Raw genomic sequence first — 18007 nt, forward strand, 5'->3', positions numbered from 1 at the left:
TGCTGAGCTTTGACTTGCATATCCCTGCTGGCACGAGTTCCTGCTATGCTTGTACTTCTCTGCCTGCAAATAAATACGTGGTGATCAGAGGGATGTCACCTCGGTCCTTGAGGCTGATGGTCCCCTGTCCCATTAAATAATACGGAGTGTGTTGTGTCTATTATACAGACTGTGTCCTGTCTATTCATTCCCGCGCCCCGTCAGCTGGCTGCCCAGCTGTTCTCGGCAGCACTCAGTGCCTGCTCTGTTCAACATGGTAGCCACCAGCCTCCTGTGACGAGGGAGCACCAGAAATGTGACTTGTTGCACCTGAGGAAATGATCTTCAACCTTACTGAATTTCACTCGCTCTACACGGCCTCCCGTGGGAGTGGCTGCCGTGCTGCACACAGCAGCCCCTCACTCACAGCGCCTCAGGCCTCCTGGGCCCCACTTGACGAGAGCTCCCCAGAGCAGGCCTTAGTGTGAATGAGCAGAATAAAATACACTCTTCTCGCCCCAGAGCAAACACCATCGCTGTAACCTTGGAATCTTTTCAGCTAGAAGAGAGGAATGACAGCTACCAAAACAAATGGCCTTGCCTCATTTTTTTTCCTTTTAAAAGAAAGAATTAAATGTGTAGAGAGCCCCTAGTCAAACCACTTAGGAAAAGTTATCACGTTTTCTGGTGACAAACTCCTCTGGCCAACCATGACGAGGGCTAAAATATGGTAGAAAGGAAAAGCCAGAGGGTAGCCAAGAAGAGGCCCAACCGTCCCCCAGGCATCATAAATCAAGAGGAAACAGACCCCCAGAGCAAACAGCTTCTGCACGTTCTTCCTCTTGAACTATTTTAAGCAACGAGCACACACAGTGTCCTGGATGTCATTTCGTTCACACCAACAGGAGGATGCATCCTCAAACTCGGGCAGAAACAAGCACCACACCACAGCCCTCGGCCTGGCGGGGGACCCGGGCACCACCATCCTATCTGAAGGCCCCTATGCGGGTGCTTTGGCCTCAGTTTCTCATGCCCTCTTGGACCAACCCAGCCATTTCTTTGCTCAGGAAATCACTGCACAGGCTTCACCCCACCAGGCTGCTCCAGCAGACAGAGGCAGGGGCAGACAGAGGGAGAGGGAAGGAGGACGACTTCGGAACCAGCAAACCTTGGTTTGAATCCTGCTGTGTCCTTTACCAGCTATGCCACCTGGACTTCTCTGAGCCTCAGCTTCTTCAGCTGTAAAAGGGGAGTAAGAAGAGGACACACCTCACTGGGCAGCCATAATTACATGATGCGATACATGGGAAGCACACGGCCTCAGGTCTGGTACTTTGTAAAGGCTCGACACATGGTAGGTGCGTGCTGGGGATGGGAATTGAGAATTCAGTCTCTCGGCTCCTCTGGCTGGGGAGTAGAGAATCTGGAGTGAGGCTGCCTGGGCTTCATTACGGTCTCTACCTCTTATTAGCTGTGTGACCTTGACCAAGTTACTTAACCTCTCTGTGCCTCAGTTTCCACCTCTTAAAGATGGAATTAATAGTACTCACTCACTTGCCAGTGGGATATATAACATTATCATACGGTGCTACTGCCATTCCAAGTCTAACTTTGCCTTTTTCATGCCAACCTAACAATTTGAACTTCTCTTGGATGTTCTTTGGTGATGCCTCCAGTTGAGTGAGCCAAGCAGCATAGCTGTGAAGTGAAAGAAAGTCACCATCCTGGGTGGGGCAGAAATGAGTGCTCCAGAACAATGACTCTCTTAGTGCTAATAACAGCGAACGTCTGACCGCTCACTGAGCACCAGGATCCCCCAGGAACTCTGCCCACATGCTCTGGGCCTCACTCCAGACCATTCTTATCAGAATTTCTGGAGGTGGGGCCTTGAGACACACACACTTTTCTTTAAAGTTCTCCAGGTGATTCTGATGTGAATCCAGGGTTAAGGGCCACCGAAAGAACTCTATGAGCTAGGAACCGTAACACATGCAATAAACAGAGGAGGGAAACTGAGGTTCTGAGACTGAGCAACCAGCTGGCAGGCAGAGTGGCAGCGCTTTCACAGCCTCCCAGCCTCCCGGCCGCCGTGCTCTTCCTCAGGAGCCGCGGTCAGGCCGTCCAGCAGGCCCGGGGACTCCAGTGCCTTTGAGCCTGCTGCAGGCCCCGTGCCTTCTCAAGGCACCCAAGAAGGTTCTCCTTCTGGCCAAATTTCTGACCCACACTTGACCTCCAGGAATGCAAAGCAGCCTGGAAATGGAGCCTCGCTTTCCCGGAACGGAAGAACACATGCACAAAATCACAGCAACCCACAGGATAACTGGACCCAGTAACACAGGCCCCACGCTAACGGCAAGGAACAGATTTGATGGTCTTCATAAAGGCTGCCAGCTGCCTGTGAAGAAGCCAGGAAGCAAGATGCAGGGGCTCTTAAGGCCATCCACCAAAGAATTACAGGACTGAAAATTAAATCCCCTCTGCCTGAGGCCCTCGCCAGCCCCCTGGACTGTGCCCACCCTGGGGAGGGCGAAGGAGGGGAGGGCGAAGGAGGGGAGGGCAACGGTTCAGCCCATCCCAGGGATAAGGATGTTCCAGGGGCTCTTCCCTCCCAGCCAAGGAGAGCTGGAGGCCAGCCCCCTAGCTGATCTCTCTCTCTACATTAAGTCTGAGACAAGCAAGCAAATCACACTCAGATCTTGGGCTCAACCCGGCTTCGTCCAGACGCAGCTGTTCCCACTTCAGTCAACGGCCACTCCCTTCTTTAGTTGCTCAGACCACAAACCTTGGTGTCAGACTAGTTCCTCTCATACCTCACACATCCAAGCTGTTGGCAAATCCTGTTGGTTCTAAGTTCAAAATACATCCATAACCTCCTCCACTGATACCACGGTCCAAGCCACCAACCTCTCTCACCAAGATTACCGCAAAAGCCCGCTGAGTGGGCACGCTGCCTCCACACCCGATGCTACAGGCCACTTCCGACACGGCAGAGAGGGTGATCTTGTGAGAAAGCACATCAGACAACGTCATTTCTGTCCTTAGTCCCCCCAGTGGCTCCCAGAAGACTCAGAATTAAAAGCCAAGGTACCACACAATGGCCTGCAAGGCCCTACTTGACCAACCACCCCTCCAACCCCTCCCCATCGCATCTCCTACTGCGTGCCCCACCCCAGCCACACTGGTCTCCCTGAACCCACCAGGCACCTGCTCTGCCCTCTGCCCGGACCTGTCTTCTCCAGCCTGGCTGGCCTCGCTGTGACTCCTCCAGCTGCTTTACGCTCCCTCCGGCTCCATCGGGCCTGCACCCTCCCCTCCTTCAGGTCTCTCCCATTCATCTATTCTACCACCAACCTCAGCCTCTCCCCTGCTCCCAATCCTGTCACCGCCACCTGTCTCCTCAGAGACCAACATACTAGAAAACACACCAGGCTCTCCTAGCACACTTCACAGGTTGTCACTGGACAGGTGGGGGTCACCTGATGCCTTTCAGAGGCAGCTCTGCCCCGGCGGCCCCCTCACCTGCTACTGAGTTGGGTCCAGCACAGGCCTGGCCTGCCCGCTCGTCCTGGGAGGACTACCTCCAGAAGGCCCTTGCTTCCAAACGGCGTCCCCACGTACGTGCTGATTTACGCAGCTGCTGAGATGAGTACGGCAGCAGCCCCAGGCCCTGGTTTTCACAGAAGCAACTCTGTTTTGGCCAAATGCTCTGCCTTCTCCAGAAAATTTTATTAATTTTCACTTTTGTGGATGGACTGGTGGGAAAAGGGACGACAAGCCACCCCAGTGACCCAGCCTCTCGTGGGGACCTTCCCAAGCTTTGCCCAAGCGTGTGGCTATGCAGTAACTCGGGGCTGGGAGCCCACGCACCCTGGAGGGTCAGGCTCCCCGCTCGCTCTCGGGATTCCAGGCAGCCTGTCATCCTCACGCCCTCTCACTTTCCCTGCTCTTTGAAAAACCGGCCCCACCAAGTGCAACAAACAGCATTTAAAAATATCTCGCTGGATTATACAGCCCTGCCTTCTGAATTCCTGACAATGCCTGCCTCTGTCCCACGGAGCATAAAGAAGGGTGTAGCATAGCTCATTTTTTTTCCTAGCTGCTCCCCTGCTATAAATACCCGGTCTGGGTAGGCGGGCTTCAAACACCAGGCGTATGAAGTCACCTCGATCTCACCACAGTGCAGGCCTGCCAGCGCCTGGACACAGCTGCCGAGGGCTGGAGCCTTAGGTCAGCCAAGAGTAGACAGAACTCCTCCTTCTGAGGGAAGGGGGAAGAAAAACTCAGGACGGTAATCACAGTTAATCCCAATACAAAAAGGACGGTGTGGAGTCCTACGCCCCAGCCAGGCCTTCAGATCACGGCCAGCTCCATCCTGGCTGGTCCTTTCCCACGGATGCTGATTGCAGAGCTCGATCTTGGGAAAATGATTTCACAGTGTCCATGTGGGTCTAGAAACATCATCAGAGACAGAAGGGCCCTTGGAGAATCTAGTCCAACCTCTTCACACCACGGATAACACAACAGAGAGCCAAGAAGACGCAGTGATTCACTCCGGGTCACAGAGGGGCCACGCTGCAACCCAGCACTGTCTGGACCCAAATTCTCCGCTCTCTGAGCTGGACCATGCCAGACACTTGTGCACACACACTTGCTGGCTGCATGAGCTCCGGCTGGGTTTATTATCAGCTCTCCTCACAGAAAATACTGATGTTCATATTTTAAAAGGTCCAGGTTAAAAAAAAACAAAAAAGTTTTCAAATGTTCAACAAAAGCTTAGCCTCAATTTTAGGGACAATTTTCATGTCCTGAAAGGGCTGTTTCACCCTTTGTGGCCCAGTTTCGTCTCTCCCACCCTAACCGTGTGTCTCCAGTACCTCTAAGTTCAGCTTTCCTGTTTAATTTTTCCATCGTGGGCCTCACTGCTCCCCCAACCCCCAAGCCCACTTTTAGAAAGCAATCAATGGGCCCCACATCATTAACCACAAATGACTTATATATGTATGTATTTGTGCAAAATGTTCATGAGATTTCTCTTTTTCAAGTGACAAGAAAACTCCTTCATAACACTGGGGTCAGGAAAAGGGCCAACACCCAAGTTATTGGCTAGGCCATTGATGATCTGTCACATTTTATTACTGTCAGCGGGATTCAGCAGGACCCTAGGGAGTCCAACCCAGACGGCTGAACTGTAAAATGGTCTGCCACATCAAACATTTAACATGACTGAAATCTTCATTATCAATGCTCTGGAAACACCCTCACCAAGAATTAGAAAGTGACTAAACCTCTGAGAATTGAACTGTTATTGGAAAATGATAAACTCTAAACTGGAATTGAACATATCAAGTCAGACTCACAAACGAAGAAAGTTCCGAGACCCTCTTCCCTCGTCCTGGGTCCCTCTCTACCTCCATGTTCGAGAATCCTGCCTTGGTAAGACTCAGTCCAACGGCCCCATTTCACGAGTTTGCCCCGACCCTCGCTCTGTGCTGGCCTGAAATGCTGCGCTCAGGGCCTTGGAAGAAATGCCCTGTCAGAGGCCAGACTGAACAGGAGAAGCAGGGCTGACAGAAGCCTTGCCCTTCATGTCCTCTCAGTCCAAGTTTGCTCAGCTAAGTCTTCTCTGGTTACGTGTTCTGCTAGGACAGCGCATGGGGCACTTCTGAGTCAAGCTTTCCACCGGCCAGAGGGGTCCCGGGAGGGCTGGGGCTGCAACCACGATGCGCGGGGAGCAGACACGCTGACTTCTGAATGATGAGGAGGAATTTCGGAAAACTCTGCACTCTGGCCAGCTTCTTAGCTTCCAGATAAAAGACGTGGGCAAGCTTCCCCCTGCCGTGTCATCTGCCCTGCTCCTCCTCGCTACGCCTCTGAACCTTCCAGCCCAAGAGGCTCCCTTGCCGTTCTCCAGCTCACACACTCCGGCTCTCAGGTCTTTGTTCACACCGTTGGCTCTGTCTGGAAGCCTGCGTGCTCGCTGCACCCCGTCCCCTGCCCTGTCACAGCTCTGCCTGCCCGAATCCCACTGGCTCACACGCCACATCCTCCACAGAGCAGCCCTGACTCCCTCCCACCCACCCAGCCAGGACTCATCTCTCCCCTTTGAGCTCTCCAGTCACGAAAAGCTTCAAGCTCCCCGTCCGCCTAACAGAGAGCTTGGGAGGATCCCATGAACCAGCTCTTGAGAAGCACCCTTGGCGGCAGTGGCACATGAGGAGTGGAGGCTGTCAGTGTCAGCCCTGTAGTTTGAATGCAGCAGCTCCAAACTTCCTCTTAAGGGTCTGTCTATACGCTTTGCTTTCCCACCGAGACTCTAAGCTCCCGGACAGGCAAGATCAATTCCCGTCCTCCTCCGTTTGGCTTCCATTGCCTTGTGTGTAGCTGGCGCTCAGTAAGTGGCTGATTAATGAGGCTGAGTGGCACGTTTCGGGCTGACTTCGGCTGTGGTTCCTAAGCTTCTCCTCCCAACTTGGGACACAGCTCCAAACATACCACCAGAGCTGCAAAACCATTTAGGACTTTTTTAAAACAAGCAAGACGACCACAAAGTATGTTTACATGACAGGCCAGCAAAACACAAAACACCTGCTGTCCTGTGGCTCAGGACTTGGCAGCTGCAACAAGTGGGGTCCAATAGCCACAGGAGAATGGCTCCCGGGGCATCAAGCTTTGCATTCACACTGTCGCTGTCATCCTAGCAAGGGCGGGCAGGAGCTCAGAGGGAGGGGTCTGATCTCACTGCCCCCTGCCAGTGCTCCATCTTGGGGGCAAGTGAGCCATAACATAACATCACCATATTCCGGAACTTCCCCCACCTGTTAGTCACCAAGGAAAGCCTTGTGACATACTTGTCACCCTGTGATTGGGGTTATGACCCTCCCCTGCATTAGAGATGCCCACTTTGGCAAAAGTGGACACAACCAGTGCATCCAACACAAGTTTGCAAAAACACGGCAATAATTGGAATTAACATGTTATGTGTCAGGCACAGTGTCAAGTCCTTACAGAGGCTTCTCCTAAACCCTCACAAACATCCAACGAGTAGGGTAGTCTTCCCAGTCGTATTACGGGGGCGAGTTTGCCCACGGGGGCGAGTTTGCCCGCGGGGACATCTGGCCAAGTCGGGAGACATTTCTGATTGTCACCACTGGCAGCGGAGAGAGGAGGGGCACGTTACTAAGTATCTTGTGATGCACAGGACAGCCCCACACAAAGTATCCAGTCCAAAATGTCAGATGAGCCAAAGTCGAGAAATCCTGTTAGAAAGGAAGAAACTGAGGGACAAAGTCAAACCCCCTGCCCAGGGGCACTCAGCGCACACGCAGGGGTGCCAGGAATTACACGGGCAGCAGCTCTGACATCTCGCGAGCACCGAGCACGGCCGGGCACGGCCGCCCATGGAGAAGAGCCAGCCCCTCATCTCACAGCAGAAAAACCAGGCAGCGAGTGGCCTGCCTGAGGCCTGGGAAGAGAGAGCTCTGGGACCCAACTCAGACTGCAGAGCCGGGCGTCCAGCGGGCTCCTTCTCCCCGTGCTCCTCGCACTGAGGTTTTGCTGGAGGCCTGACACCCTAGGGGGCTCTGAGGAGATCAAAGCCCGTCATAACAAAGGCTTTTCTGCTGACTCCAAAGAAGTGCACTGAGCTTCCCAAGACCTGTGGCCCAACAGAGGCCCCCTCTGGGCACCTCTCCTCCTTGTGCATCCACCGTCCGCAGCCGACTCACCCCTCCTGAGGAGAGCACAGCAGACTGGTCTGCAGCTTTCGTGCAGCTGGGCTCAGGGCCCCCAGCGCTGAGTCTGTGAGGCCCTCCCTGGGCAGCAATCGCGGCTTCTTGGAATCAATGGCACCTGCAGGGTGAACCCGCCGGGAAGCAGCACTGAAACAGTAACACAGCATCCTTTGGAGGAAGGTCCACGCCCGGGCATCGATGCTGGGCTTGATGGATTTAAAGTGCCAGACACAGCAGGCCATTGACAAACAAGGTCTATAATAAACACGACTGTTGCCGAGCCTGACCCTCACCACCACCGGAAAAGGTCGATCCTGACCTGCTCCTCACTTCCTCTGTTTCTGTGATTCTTCACAGGCATGAGCAATACGGGGCATGATCCTGATTCAGCTGTTACCTAACTGTGAGTTCTGGGCTCCCGGAGACCCTTCTGTAAAAGGGCATCCCACTCAATGGGTTTTCATGGGGACACGGCAAGATCACAAGTGAAAGAAATGTAAGGTGCTGGACAAAGGTCAAGCCTGTTATTTCAGCTGCAGAGGTGTGGAAACAGAGGCCAAAGCATCCACCTACTGCCCTACCTGGCAAAGGACAGATTCTGACGGTGAGGTGGGGTAAGGACCAACCTGAGGATCAGTGGCGAAGTGTCTCTGGCTTGTTTTGGAACCTTAGGTGTTTATGCATCCCAGGAATGTCTTGGCAGTGATTGCCTTGGTTCCATTCTCAAATTGGAGACAGGTGGGTGGGACACAGGTGCAACCTCTTCTGAGCAATTGTCATCAGCAGAGATTGTCCTCTGGGGGCGGCTCTGCGGCAAGTAGGGCTTGGTATTGCTAGTCTCAGAAAACTGCCTGCCTGTCTTTCAACTCCGTCCTCCTGTGGGTTCATCTGTAGCCTCTCAGACTTCTCCTGTGAAACCCTCACTCCGGTGCCACCCACGGAAGGAATCCCCTAGCCTGAGATCCCTCCCTTTTACATTTACTCATCGCAGTGGGCCTTGGGAACCCTGCTGGAAATGAGGGCTGCCGAGGGTTGAATGGTGTCCCAAAGGTTTGGGTGCCCCCGAATGCTGCCTCTACTCATCGAGAACAACTTGAAATTCTCTGCCATGGTAGAAAAGGAGGAAGGTTCCTCCACGGTGCCAAGGGATTTCAAATTAAATTTCTGGAAGTAAACATTTTGTGTGGTGGGATCGTTTGCCTGACATTCATGGAGCCCCAGCCACGGGCAAGGCTCCAGGGAGACGAATGCCCGCGAGCGCAGTGTGACGGGAGAGACAGCGACAGCAGCTCACGATTCAGGAATACGATCCAGGTGCCCTGGGAACCTCAAAGCTCGGCGGCTCTTCCAGGCGGGGGTGGAGGAGTCCGGTAAAGCTTTCTGGAGGAAACAGAACAACTCCACATTGTTCCTCTAACACTTCGGGCTGGGGTTGCATTTCTCAGGCATTCAAGGAAAAAAAATAAGTTTTCATTTCCCAAGCTTGCTTTGTTTCATCTTTACCAGTCCCCTCGGCTTCAATAAAACAGTCAAGGAGAAGGGAAGCTGCCTCCTGCCCCAGACTGCCCAGGCATGGAAACTGATTCCACAGCCACAGCGGCTCAACTAACTCTTGCTCCTGCGGTTGGTCATCTCAGTGGAAACCATCTTCAACCTCCTTGCTGCAGGAATCCTACAACTAAGAGAAGAGTTTTCATCCTGCTGGAGACGCAGCCCCTTATTTCTCAGCTGCAAATGAGATTGTTGGGACTTGCCTCCGCTGATAAATAATGAATAACTCAGAAAAGGCCTCAGCAACTATTTTTTGCCTAGAAGTCCTTAGAGAGCAGCAGTACCGACACACTGCCCATTACTAATGAAACTTCGCAGAGGCCTTTTAATTGAGCCCCACTCACACTATCCCATTACCTCTTCTTTTTTTAATCACACTTACTGCTAAGAGTAAACCCCTGTGTGTTTACTTGTCTCCTCCACTGGTCTGTAAGCTTCACGAGAGGGAGACCCTCCTCCTTCACCACGGAATCCACGGCACTTTCACAGCAGCGGCACAGGGTCCACACGCCACAGACACTTGTTGAATGAATTGCCGCTATTTATTGAGCATTTACTATGTGCTAACATCTTTAAGCCTACGATCTCACCTAGCCCTCACGAGTTAGGTGCCTTCCACCCTCATTTTACACATGACAAGTTGAGGCTTAGAATCGTTAAGGCCACTCATGTAAACGGCAGAGGGGAGCTTCAGACCCGCATTGTGATTCCAAAGTCTGTGCTACCACAACAATAGAGCCACTCCCACACACATGGTTACTGCTCTGGAGTAAGAATATTCTCACCAAAATCCCATCATTTAACCCCAAATCTCAAACTAAAGAGGATCTTCTCAAATGCCATGGACGCACACGAAAGCTTAGAAAAATGGCCAAGAAGAAGGCCAGAAGAGCTCAGCATCAAACTCACACACAGGCACTGGAGAGAGAGAAGGAGACGGGGGAGGGAGAGGACAGAAGTGTCTGTTTTTCTGCCAGCTCCGTGTTTATAAACACTACTCTATTAAATCGGTTTCTCTGCCTCCCATAAGGAAGACACGGAGATATCATCTCTTAAAGACATTGCCCTGGGAACAGGGACATCAACACCAAGTGAGCAAGCGCTATATGACTCCTGCCGCTCTAGAAGGCTGAGATCATGTTTTATAAACACTTCAGAACTTTTATCGTTTATCTTGGGCTGAGCGAAACCATGTTTGCCCAGCACTCTGAGTAATGGATGGGAATAGATGGACGAGGGCCCTTAAGTTCCTAGTTGGGAGACATTAAAAGTTTAAGAGCCCTGTACAGCTGAGTCAAATGCATGTGCTCATGCTGCATAATCAGCAGGCATAACAACAACAAAGATATAATTTAAAGGGAAGACCAGCAGGACGGGAATACAAACCAGGACTCTCCCTCCCCGTGTAGCCATTTCCCACGTAGTCTTCAGCTGTGTCAATGGTACCCTTGGTGGCCGAGGGATTACTTTAGTATAACAAAGGTTTGGATCTCTCCACTTCTTTCCTAAGTAGTGTATGCTTCCCTCTGAAGTCAGTTTTCAGGCATAAGTAATTCATTGCTCCTCTACTAAACATTCATTTCACTTTGTCTAAAGAGACTTAATCCATCAGCCTCCTTATTGTTTACTGAGGCCACTCTCAGGTTTTCATGTATAAAAAATGAGCATCCACATTACTAAGTGGAAGTGAATGGTCACCTCCCCGGGAGACCAAGGAAGGAACAGAGGGAGACGCCTGCGCTGAACAGCCCGGGAGCTTTGCTGTGTGTCACACAGAGTCCCGCTGTCTTGACTACCAAGGCTTAAGAAGGGTCATCTGGGGCAAGGGAGGGCCGTAGGGAAGAGGTCAAATCACGGGGTCGTAAACCCATCCTTTAAAGAAAATCCCAAGGAGTGATGACCCTGGATAAGAAACAGCCCTTTGTGATAAGTCCCTTAGTGGAAGACACGTGTGTTCTAGCAATTTATGGCCCCTCTGCATTTTCGGGGGACCCTAGAGAGAGTTGCCCTTACCAGCCTCGGTTTGCAGCTGGAAAATGAGGAGGAGCGCTTCCCCGCTGGGCCGCGCTCTGCAGGAACTGCACACCTCTGCTTTTTTTGGAAGCTGCTGTTCCACCTTTATTCTAGTCTGGTTTATAGGGTCTGGGCCTCAGCCTTCTCTCCTAGGAGGCTTTCCTCCTTGGAGTTCAGTCTGGGCCTCCCCTCAGCCAAAAGTTCAGAGCTCTTCCCGGGTTATGACAAGGATGGAAACCCCCTGCCCTGCGCTTCCTCTCCCCGAGCTGTGTTCCCCGTGTTGATGCCACAAACCTGGAGGCAAAGTACAATTATCAGCTGTGATGTCACCAACTGAGTTTCTGGAGTGACCTCAACTCTGACTTATGAGGAGGAAAATTAAAAGGCAAATGCTCTTCCATTCCAGGCACTCCTCCGGCAGTGCCAGAATTAAAAGCAAAACCAACACAAATCAAAGGCGGCCGCACTGGTACATACAGACTAACCTCAGAACGCAGCCTAAGATGTCAACCCTTCTCCTTGGAAATTGGACTAATGAAAAGGAAGTCGTTTCCTTTACCTCTGGTGGCCAAAAGCTTGAACTCTGGAGCCGGCCTGGGTTCAAATTCCACTTCTGTCACTTAACACCTGTGTAATCTTGGGCAAATTCCTTACCGGCGGGGGACCTGGGTTTCCCCATCTGTATCATGGGGATAATACTGTAGGTATAACCCTCCACCCTATAGGGTTGCTAGGATTACTTAAGTTGACAGATAAATTGTTTAAAACAGTCACTGACACATTAACTGCTCATTTTAAACTTTAGCTATTATGATTATGTTAAACCAGGTTTAAATGACTCCCTGCTTGCCTGTCCAGTACCCACCTGGCCTCTTCCACTGACTACTTATTTGTCATTGACAGCCCTCAGGATGGCCTTCCAACCAGATTGCAAGGATGTCTAGCCATGGCACCATTCTACATAATTTAGGGTTTGCTGACTCCTGACACCGGAGTCTGGTAGGTAGTTTGCTGTTGAACGCATGTCACACCCTAACCTTTCAGGGAGAAGGTCAAGTGCTTCCCTTCTTCTGCCCTTTACACTGAAGCCATGTCATCCTTCAGAGAAACGGTTCCTTTCCCAGACTTGCTGCCAGGCAGCTGCCCATCCCCCACACCTCTGCCCCACAATGTGGTTTACCCACTCATCGTTTCTTTCAGCAAAGCCCACAGGTTCTGCATTTAATACCACAGAGGGTTTTAATCAGTTGCTCACTCGGTTAGTGACCCCTTGTAAAGTCAGCTCCTGGGAGCCGGCATGCGGTTCCCTTTCCGGGAAGGGAACTCCGCAGTCACCAAGTTCCATCACCCTGGGCACACACAGTTAAGAACGCACCACTACCTTTGCGTCTTCCAAAAGAGGGCCTGAAGAGCATCTTTCAACACAGCAAAGCCCAAGGATGTCAGCACCAGGTCCTGGGCTTCCTGCTCCCTTCTTCTCATCCCACTTATCCCACCACCGGCCTTCGAGTTTGGACCCTCCAACTATCGGGCTGGAGAGGACCAGGGGCAAAACCACCAACAGTCTGCCCTGCTGTCCCAGAAAGAGGCCAGCTACAGACCCCAGTCAAGCAAGGCAAAGAGGGGAGGGCAGTGAGCTTCACTCCACGAGAGGTTCAGGAACGGCTTGGTCAAGAGGCTCAAGGACCGAGCAACTCCCAGTGCCAACGCCACGCAGAACAGGAGGGAGCAGATCAACCGCAACTTCACCCACCAAAGTCAGCCGCCAGAAGAACAATCTAGAACACGAGCCATTTAATGAACTCCTCCACCCACAAACCGAACGCTTTCTCCCAGGTCCTGGCACACCCACCAGCTCCGTCCTAGGAAATGAACCCCTCTGGGTAGCCCAGGGCGGGATTCCTCTCCCACCCCGTCCATGGGTCGGGGCCCCGCGCGCTTACCATTGGCGTTCTTGCCGCAGATGAGATGCTCATAGGGCTGCAGGACGCCCCAGAGCTCGGCGTCGTTGTTGACGACCATCTCCAGGACCTCGGGGGACACCTCCCCGCCTCCTGCTCCTCCGCCGTCGGGGCTCTGGCTGGCCAGCACCCTGGCCCGGATCTCCTCCACCAGGTTTTCCATGCAGGCCGTTAGCGAGATGGCCGCGTACTCGTGGATGCGCACGGAGATGCGGGTGTCCACCATCCAGCGGAAGAAGCGGCCCACGGAGAAGGTGAGGCCGCAGCGCGCCGACTTGCCCCGGCGCAGCCCGTCGCCGGCGCTCATGCTGTACAGCGACAGCGCCTTGACCGCCGCCAGCGAGCAGCTCTCGGCCAGCGCCCAGCTGTGCACCAGGCGCACGGCGCTCTGCACCTCGAAGCGGGTGCACTTGGCGTGCAGGACGCTCAGGCGCTGCGCCTCGCGGGCCACGCGGATCAGCGCCCTGCGGAGCAGCCCCGCCAGGCGCCTCGCCGCCTCCGCCGAGAACGGGGGCAGCCGCCGGCCGCCGGCGCCCTTGCGAAGCACCCGGGCCACGTCGCCCTCGCTCCAGGGGAACTCCTCCAGCTCGGGGAGGCGCGGGCAGCGCGCGAAGAGGTCGGCCACCTCGGGGTCCTCGGGCAGCACCGTGCTCACCGTGTCCCAGCTGTTGTGGCGGCTGTTCATGGAGCCGGAGTAGCACCACCAGGCCGCCCCGCGGTGCTGCTGCGCCGAGGAGTGGAGCGCCTGCGAGTTGGACTTGGAGGACGAGAGGCTGAGCGAGCGGCACGAGTCCCCGGCCCCATACCCGGAGTCCAAGGTCAAGTCCTCCAGCGTCTTCAAAGTGGAGCTGTACGTCCCGGCCATGGGGAGCCTGCGCGGGGCGGCGTCGCCGAGCGCGGGGCGCTCACAGCTCCATGCTCCCTTCCCCAGGTGGGCAGAAACCGGCGCTGGCTCCCGGGCGCCCTCCCGCCTCCCGGCGCCGCATCGCCCGCCCGGCGGCCGCGGGAAGGTGGGCGAGCCTGGCGGCGGCCGGGGCCCCGCGTCCCGGCGCGAAGCTGCCCCGGGCACGGCCCCGCCGCTCCCCCTCGGCGCGCCCCCTCGTCCGTCCCGAGCTCGCGCCCGCAGAGCGCCTGTGCTCCGCCGAGGAGTCCCGAGCGAGCGGGCGGCGGCGGCCGGGGGAGGCGGCTCCGGGCCCTGCGCGCGCCCAGCCGGCGAGGAGGCGCTCGGAAACTTCTGCGCGGCGCCGGCCGCCCGCCCGCGCAGCTGCGGCCCCCGCCGCCGGCGACATGCAAATAACTCGGGCGGCCCACCAATCGGCGGCCGCGACGGCCGGGGGCTGCACCAATCATCTCCCAGAGGGGCGGCCACTATGCAGATTTCACTCCGCCGCGGGCGAAACCCCGTGGTGGCGGAGGCGGGGCCGGCGGTGGAGGAGGGGCGGGAGCTGGCGAGCCGGGAGCGGGGCGCAGAGGCCGGGGAGGGAGGCGTGGACGTGTCGGGCCCGGGGCGTCACCGTGCGCTGCCCCTTCCCGCCGTCCAGGCTTTGGGCGTTCGCAGCCCCCCTTCCCAGCCGTCTGCAGCCCAACACCCACACTGGCGTGTCGAGGGTGGGTCCGGGGGTGGGGGCACACCAGCGAGCGGAGGGGGCCCAAGCCGGGCGCTCCACCCTCTCCTGGACTTTCCGTCCAGCCCCTCCCGTTCTCCGAGAGGAAACTCCAGTGTGTTTGGAGGGAGGAGGGACGCCCCTGCTTGCTTCTTTGCTCAAATCCAAGGCCGGTTTTCTCTACGTTGCTATCTAGGCTCCCATCAGAACGGAATTTCTTCTTAACCTGGAATCTGATAAATGGACGGGCTCCAGGAGGCCTGTGATCCCCCTGCCCTTGAAATTCCACACGCAGTTTTCGGAGTATTACTCTGGACCGAGGGCTCTAACTGATCAGATTGTCAGGAGTCCGTGACTTCCCTGGTACATCTATAGGACACCGCGTGCTGTCAGGTGGATCCTTTCTGTCCGAGGGTGCGTGTGCGTGCGTACGCGGGGTTACTACGGGAAGAACGCCAGGTTGAGAAATGTCCCCAGCACTGGCCTGCGCTCGCAACACCTGGCCGAACGCGCCTCCTAACGGTGGATCCGCTGACAAGCCTCTTGCCCCCTCGGGACTCGGTTTCCTCCGGGGCAGAATGAGCGCTGACCTTCGCCCGGCGCCGCTGTAAACTGTCTCAGGGCGTGTGTCCAGAGGCCATCGGTCACAGCGCTATTGGTTCCAGCAGATCCACGCCCAGTCCGCTTCGCCCGCTGTGTTCTGCAACTATCCACACACGTGCGCGAACGCGAATGCGCCCCTCCAGCGGAGCCGCAGGATCAAGGAGGACATTGTGCGCGCGTTGCCCCGACTCAGCCGGCCGCTGGGGTCCGCGCTCCTGAATGCCTCCTTTGTACTGTATCTTACACAGTTCTGACCTTGGGCCGTGAGCTGGACACGAACCAGAAATGTCTGGTTTATCTCTTTCCTTCTTAAATTATTGGCCCTTTCCCTGGGAAACTTTTTCTTTGGCGGTTTGGCTTACTTTTTCCTTTCTGAGGGTCTTTGTTTATACAATCTCGCCGCCTCTTGGTTAGAACTGAGAACGGAGTCAAGGATGAAAGTAACATGAAAAACACAAGTTCGAGAGACCAAATTAACAGAGGACAAAAGATGTGACTACATCTCGTAGAAGTGAGATAAGAAGTCAAAGTAGGTAATGAGGTTCAGCTTGTCGACAGTGCGAAAACAAATTTGATGCAACTTAAAACTTACTGGGGGAAATATACTATTAAGGCAAATGTCGCCCTCTAATGGATGTTTAGAGGAAATAAATTACCCCCAACTTTTTTTCTTTCTATTTTTTTGTTTTTATTGTGCGCGCTCTTAAAAAGTAACGAAAATTACTTACCTGGAAGTTTACGACAGGGAACTTACTGAATGGAAAGGTTATCTGAGAAACTGTCTGGAGCGCTTCTTCGGGCAAAAGAGCAGGTGGATTTATCTTAATATATTCAAGTTACTTGATGTCTTAGAGCGTAAAGATAAATATGCTTACAGCCCAATTTCAGAATCCTGTCGATGTCAAACTACACCACGAGGATTTGTGCGGCAAAATTCAGCCATGGGAGATGCTACTGGCAAACAACTGAGTTTCACTAATAAATTACAAGGGAAGAAAGATGGGAAGGAAACCTATACCTAAAGAGTATAGGAAACCTAAAAGAGAATTGAGAGACATATCCACCAATCACGACATGTGGAATTTATTTGGAATTTGATTTTTTAAAAAGATCAACAAACATTTGACCTTATGAAACAATCAGAAATCAGGAACACTGCCTGGAGATTTGCTATTACGAAATCATTGTTACTTTTTTGATGTGGTAACCGAAGTGCGGTTGTGTTTACTAAATGTTCTTATCTTTTAGAGACACATACTGAAATAAGTGTTTTTTAATCTTCTATGTAAAGAAAGGAAGAAAAATCTTTATGGAAGCGTCTGGTAAAGGGGTAGAAAGTTATGGAAGATGATTTAGACTGTAGATCTCTTGCCTTTCATACATTCCCCAACGTCTTCTCTAGTCCACGTACGAACTGGAGGTACAAAGTAAACCCATAGTGTTTCTGTGTTTGTGTTTTGTGTGGTGGGAGAGAAGGAAAAGGAGGCAGACGGATACAGATGACAAGATACATTGAGTCATCTTAGAAAGGAACCAACAGGCTGATTTCAGTCAATCTTTTGGGAAGTTGGCAAGTGGGGTTAAGTATAAAACTTTGAGTCAAGGAAAGAAAGAACACAGTTTCTTATATCTGTGTGTGTGAGTGTTTAATGAAGACAATTGGGTAGTAATGTGTTTAATCTTAGGAATTCACATTATGTTAGAAGAAGAGAAAGTGTCATCCCAACTTAGGCCTAGCCTGAGTTTCTTTGAAGAAAAACAACTGACATGTAGCTGGCCAAGTTAAAAATAACATGATGAAACCACAGCAAATATTGGGAGAATTCCCAGTGGAATGAGCAATCAAAAAACAGATCTGGAATTGCCCATGCAAAAATTATGTGAGAGAGGAGCTTGCAATAAAATTTAGAAATGTCGCCTTGGGCAAGGTCTCATATTTGCTTGTATAGTTTCTTACAAAATCAAAAATGACCTGGAAATTAGGGAACCGAAGACCCTAGAATTTATCTTGAAAGTGAAGGGTTTAATAATCCCAACTGTTTAAGTACAAACAAAACTCTCTTATGAGAAGGGTAGGTGATGGCCTTGACTTTGAAGAGTGGCCAAGTTCTAATTTAGTCTGTGGATCATTTTTGGTACCTTCTCTCGACAACACTTATTGAACACCTCCTGGGGCCAGAACTGTGCTAGACACCGTGAAGGTGCATTAGATAAGGTCCCAGCCATAAGAAAACGCTTGGCCAATGTGTAGAGACACACATATGAGTCTAACTATCCTGCAACCAGGCTGTGCAGGGTAGATCAGTGGTTACTGACCCAGGGCCATTGCCAGTTCTTTGACTCGCCGCATAGGTTGATGCCTTCAGAGGAGGAATGATACAAACATAGGGAGGAAAATACTCTGCGAAACGTAAGGAGAGCTGAGAAAGGTGCTGTGGGTAGGCAGTGTGCTGTGGTGAGCAGAACAGCTTTGGAGCTGAAAACCAAGCACAACACTCAGTTGTGGACAAAGGAACTGATGGTGTGGAAGCTGGGAAGTAATCCTTCCATTCCGTTAGCCCATCCC

At 53.1% G+C, this 18007-nt stretch overlaps 1 protein-coding gene across 2 annotated transcripts in view; it reads right to left on the bottom strand.

Moving 5' to 3' along the window:
- ABTB2 (ankyrin repeat and BTB domain containing 2) overlaps nucleotides 1–14503 on the bottom strand; it is a 168184-nt gene extending 153681 nt beyond the window's left edge. Inside the window, exon 1 of one of the 2 annotated variants that reach the window (XM_014851069.3) lies at nucleotides 13217–14503. In XM_014851069.3, the coding sequence (XP_014706555.1) occupies nucleotides 13217–14099 (883 nt within the window). In that variant the 5' untranslated portion in view covers nucleotides 14100–14503. The remainder of the gene's footprint in view (nucleotides 1–13216) is intronic. The other variant, XM_070487510.1, reaches the window with a different exon arrangement.
- Between the last annotated feature and the right edge of the window lie 3504 nt (nucleotides 14504–18007).

This window comes from Equus asinus, chromosome 17 (genome assembly GCF_041296235.1).
Source record: "Equus asinus isolate D_3611 breed Donkey chromosome 17, EquAss-T2T_v2, whole genome shotgun sequence".
Taxonomy (NCBI): domain Eukaryota; kingdom Metazoa; phylum Chordata; class Mammalia; order Perissodactyla; family Equidae; genus Equus; species Equus asinus.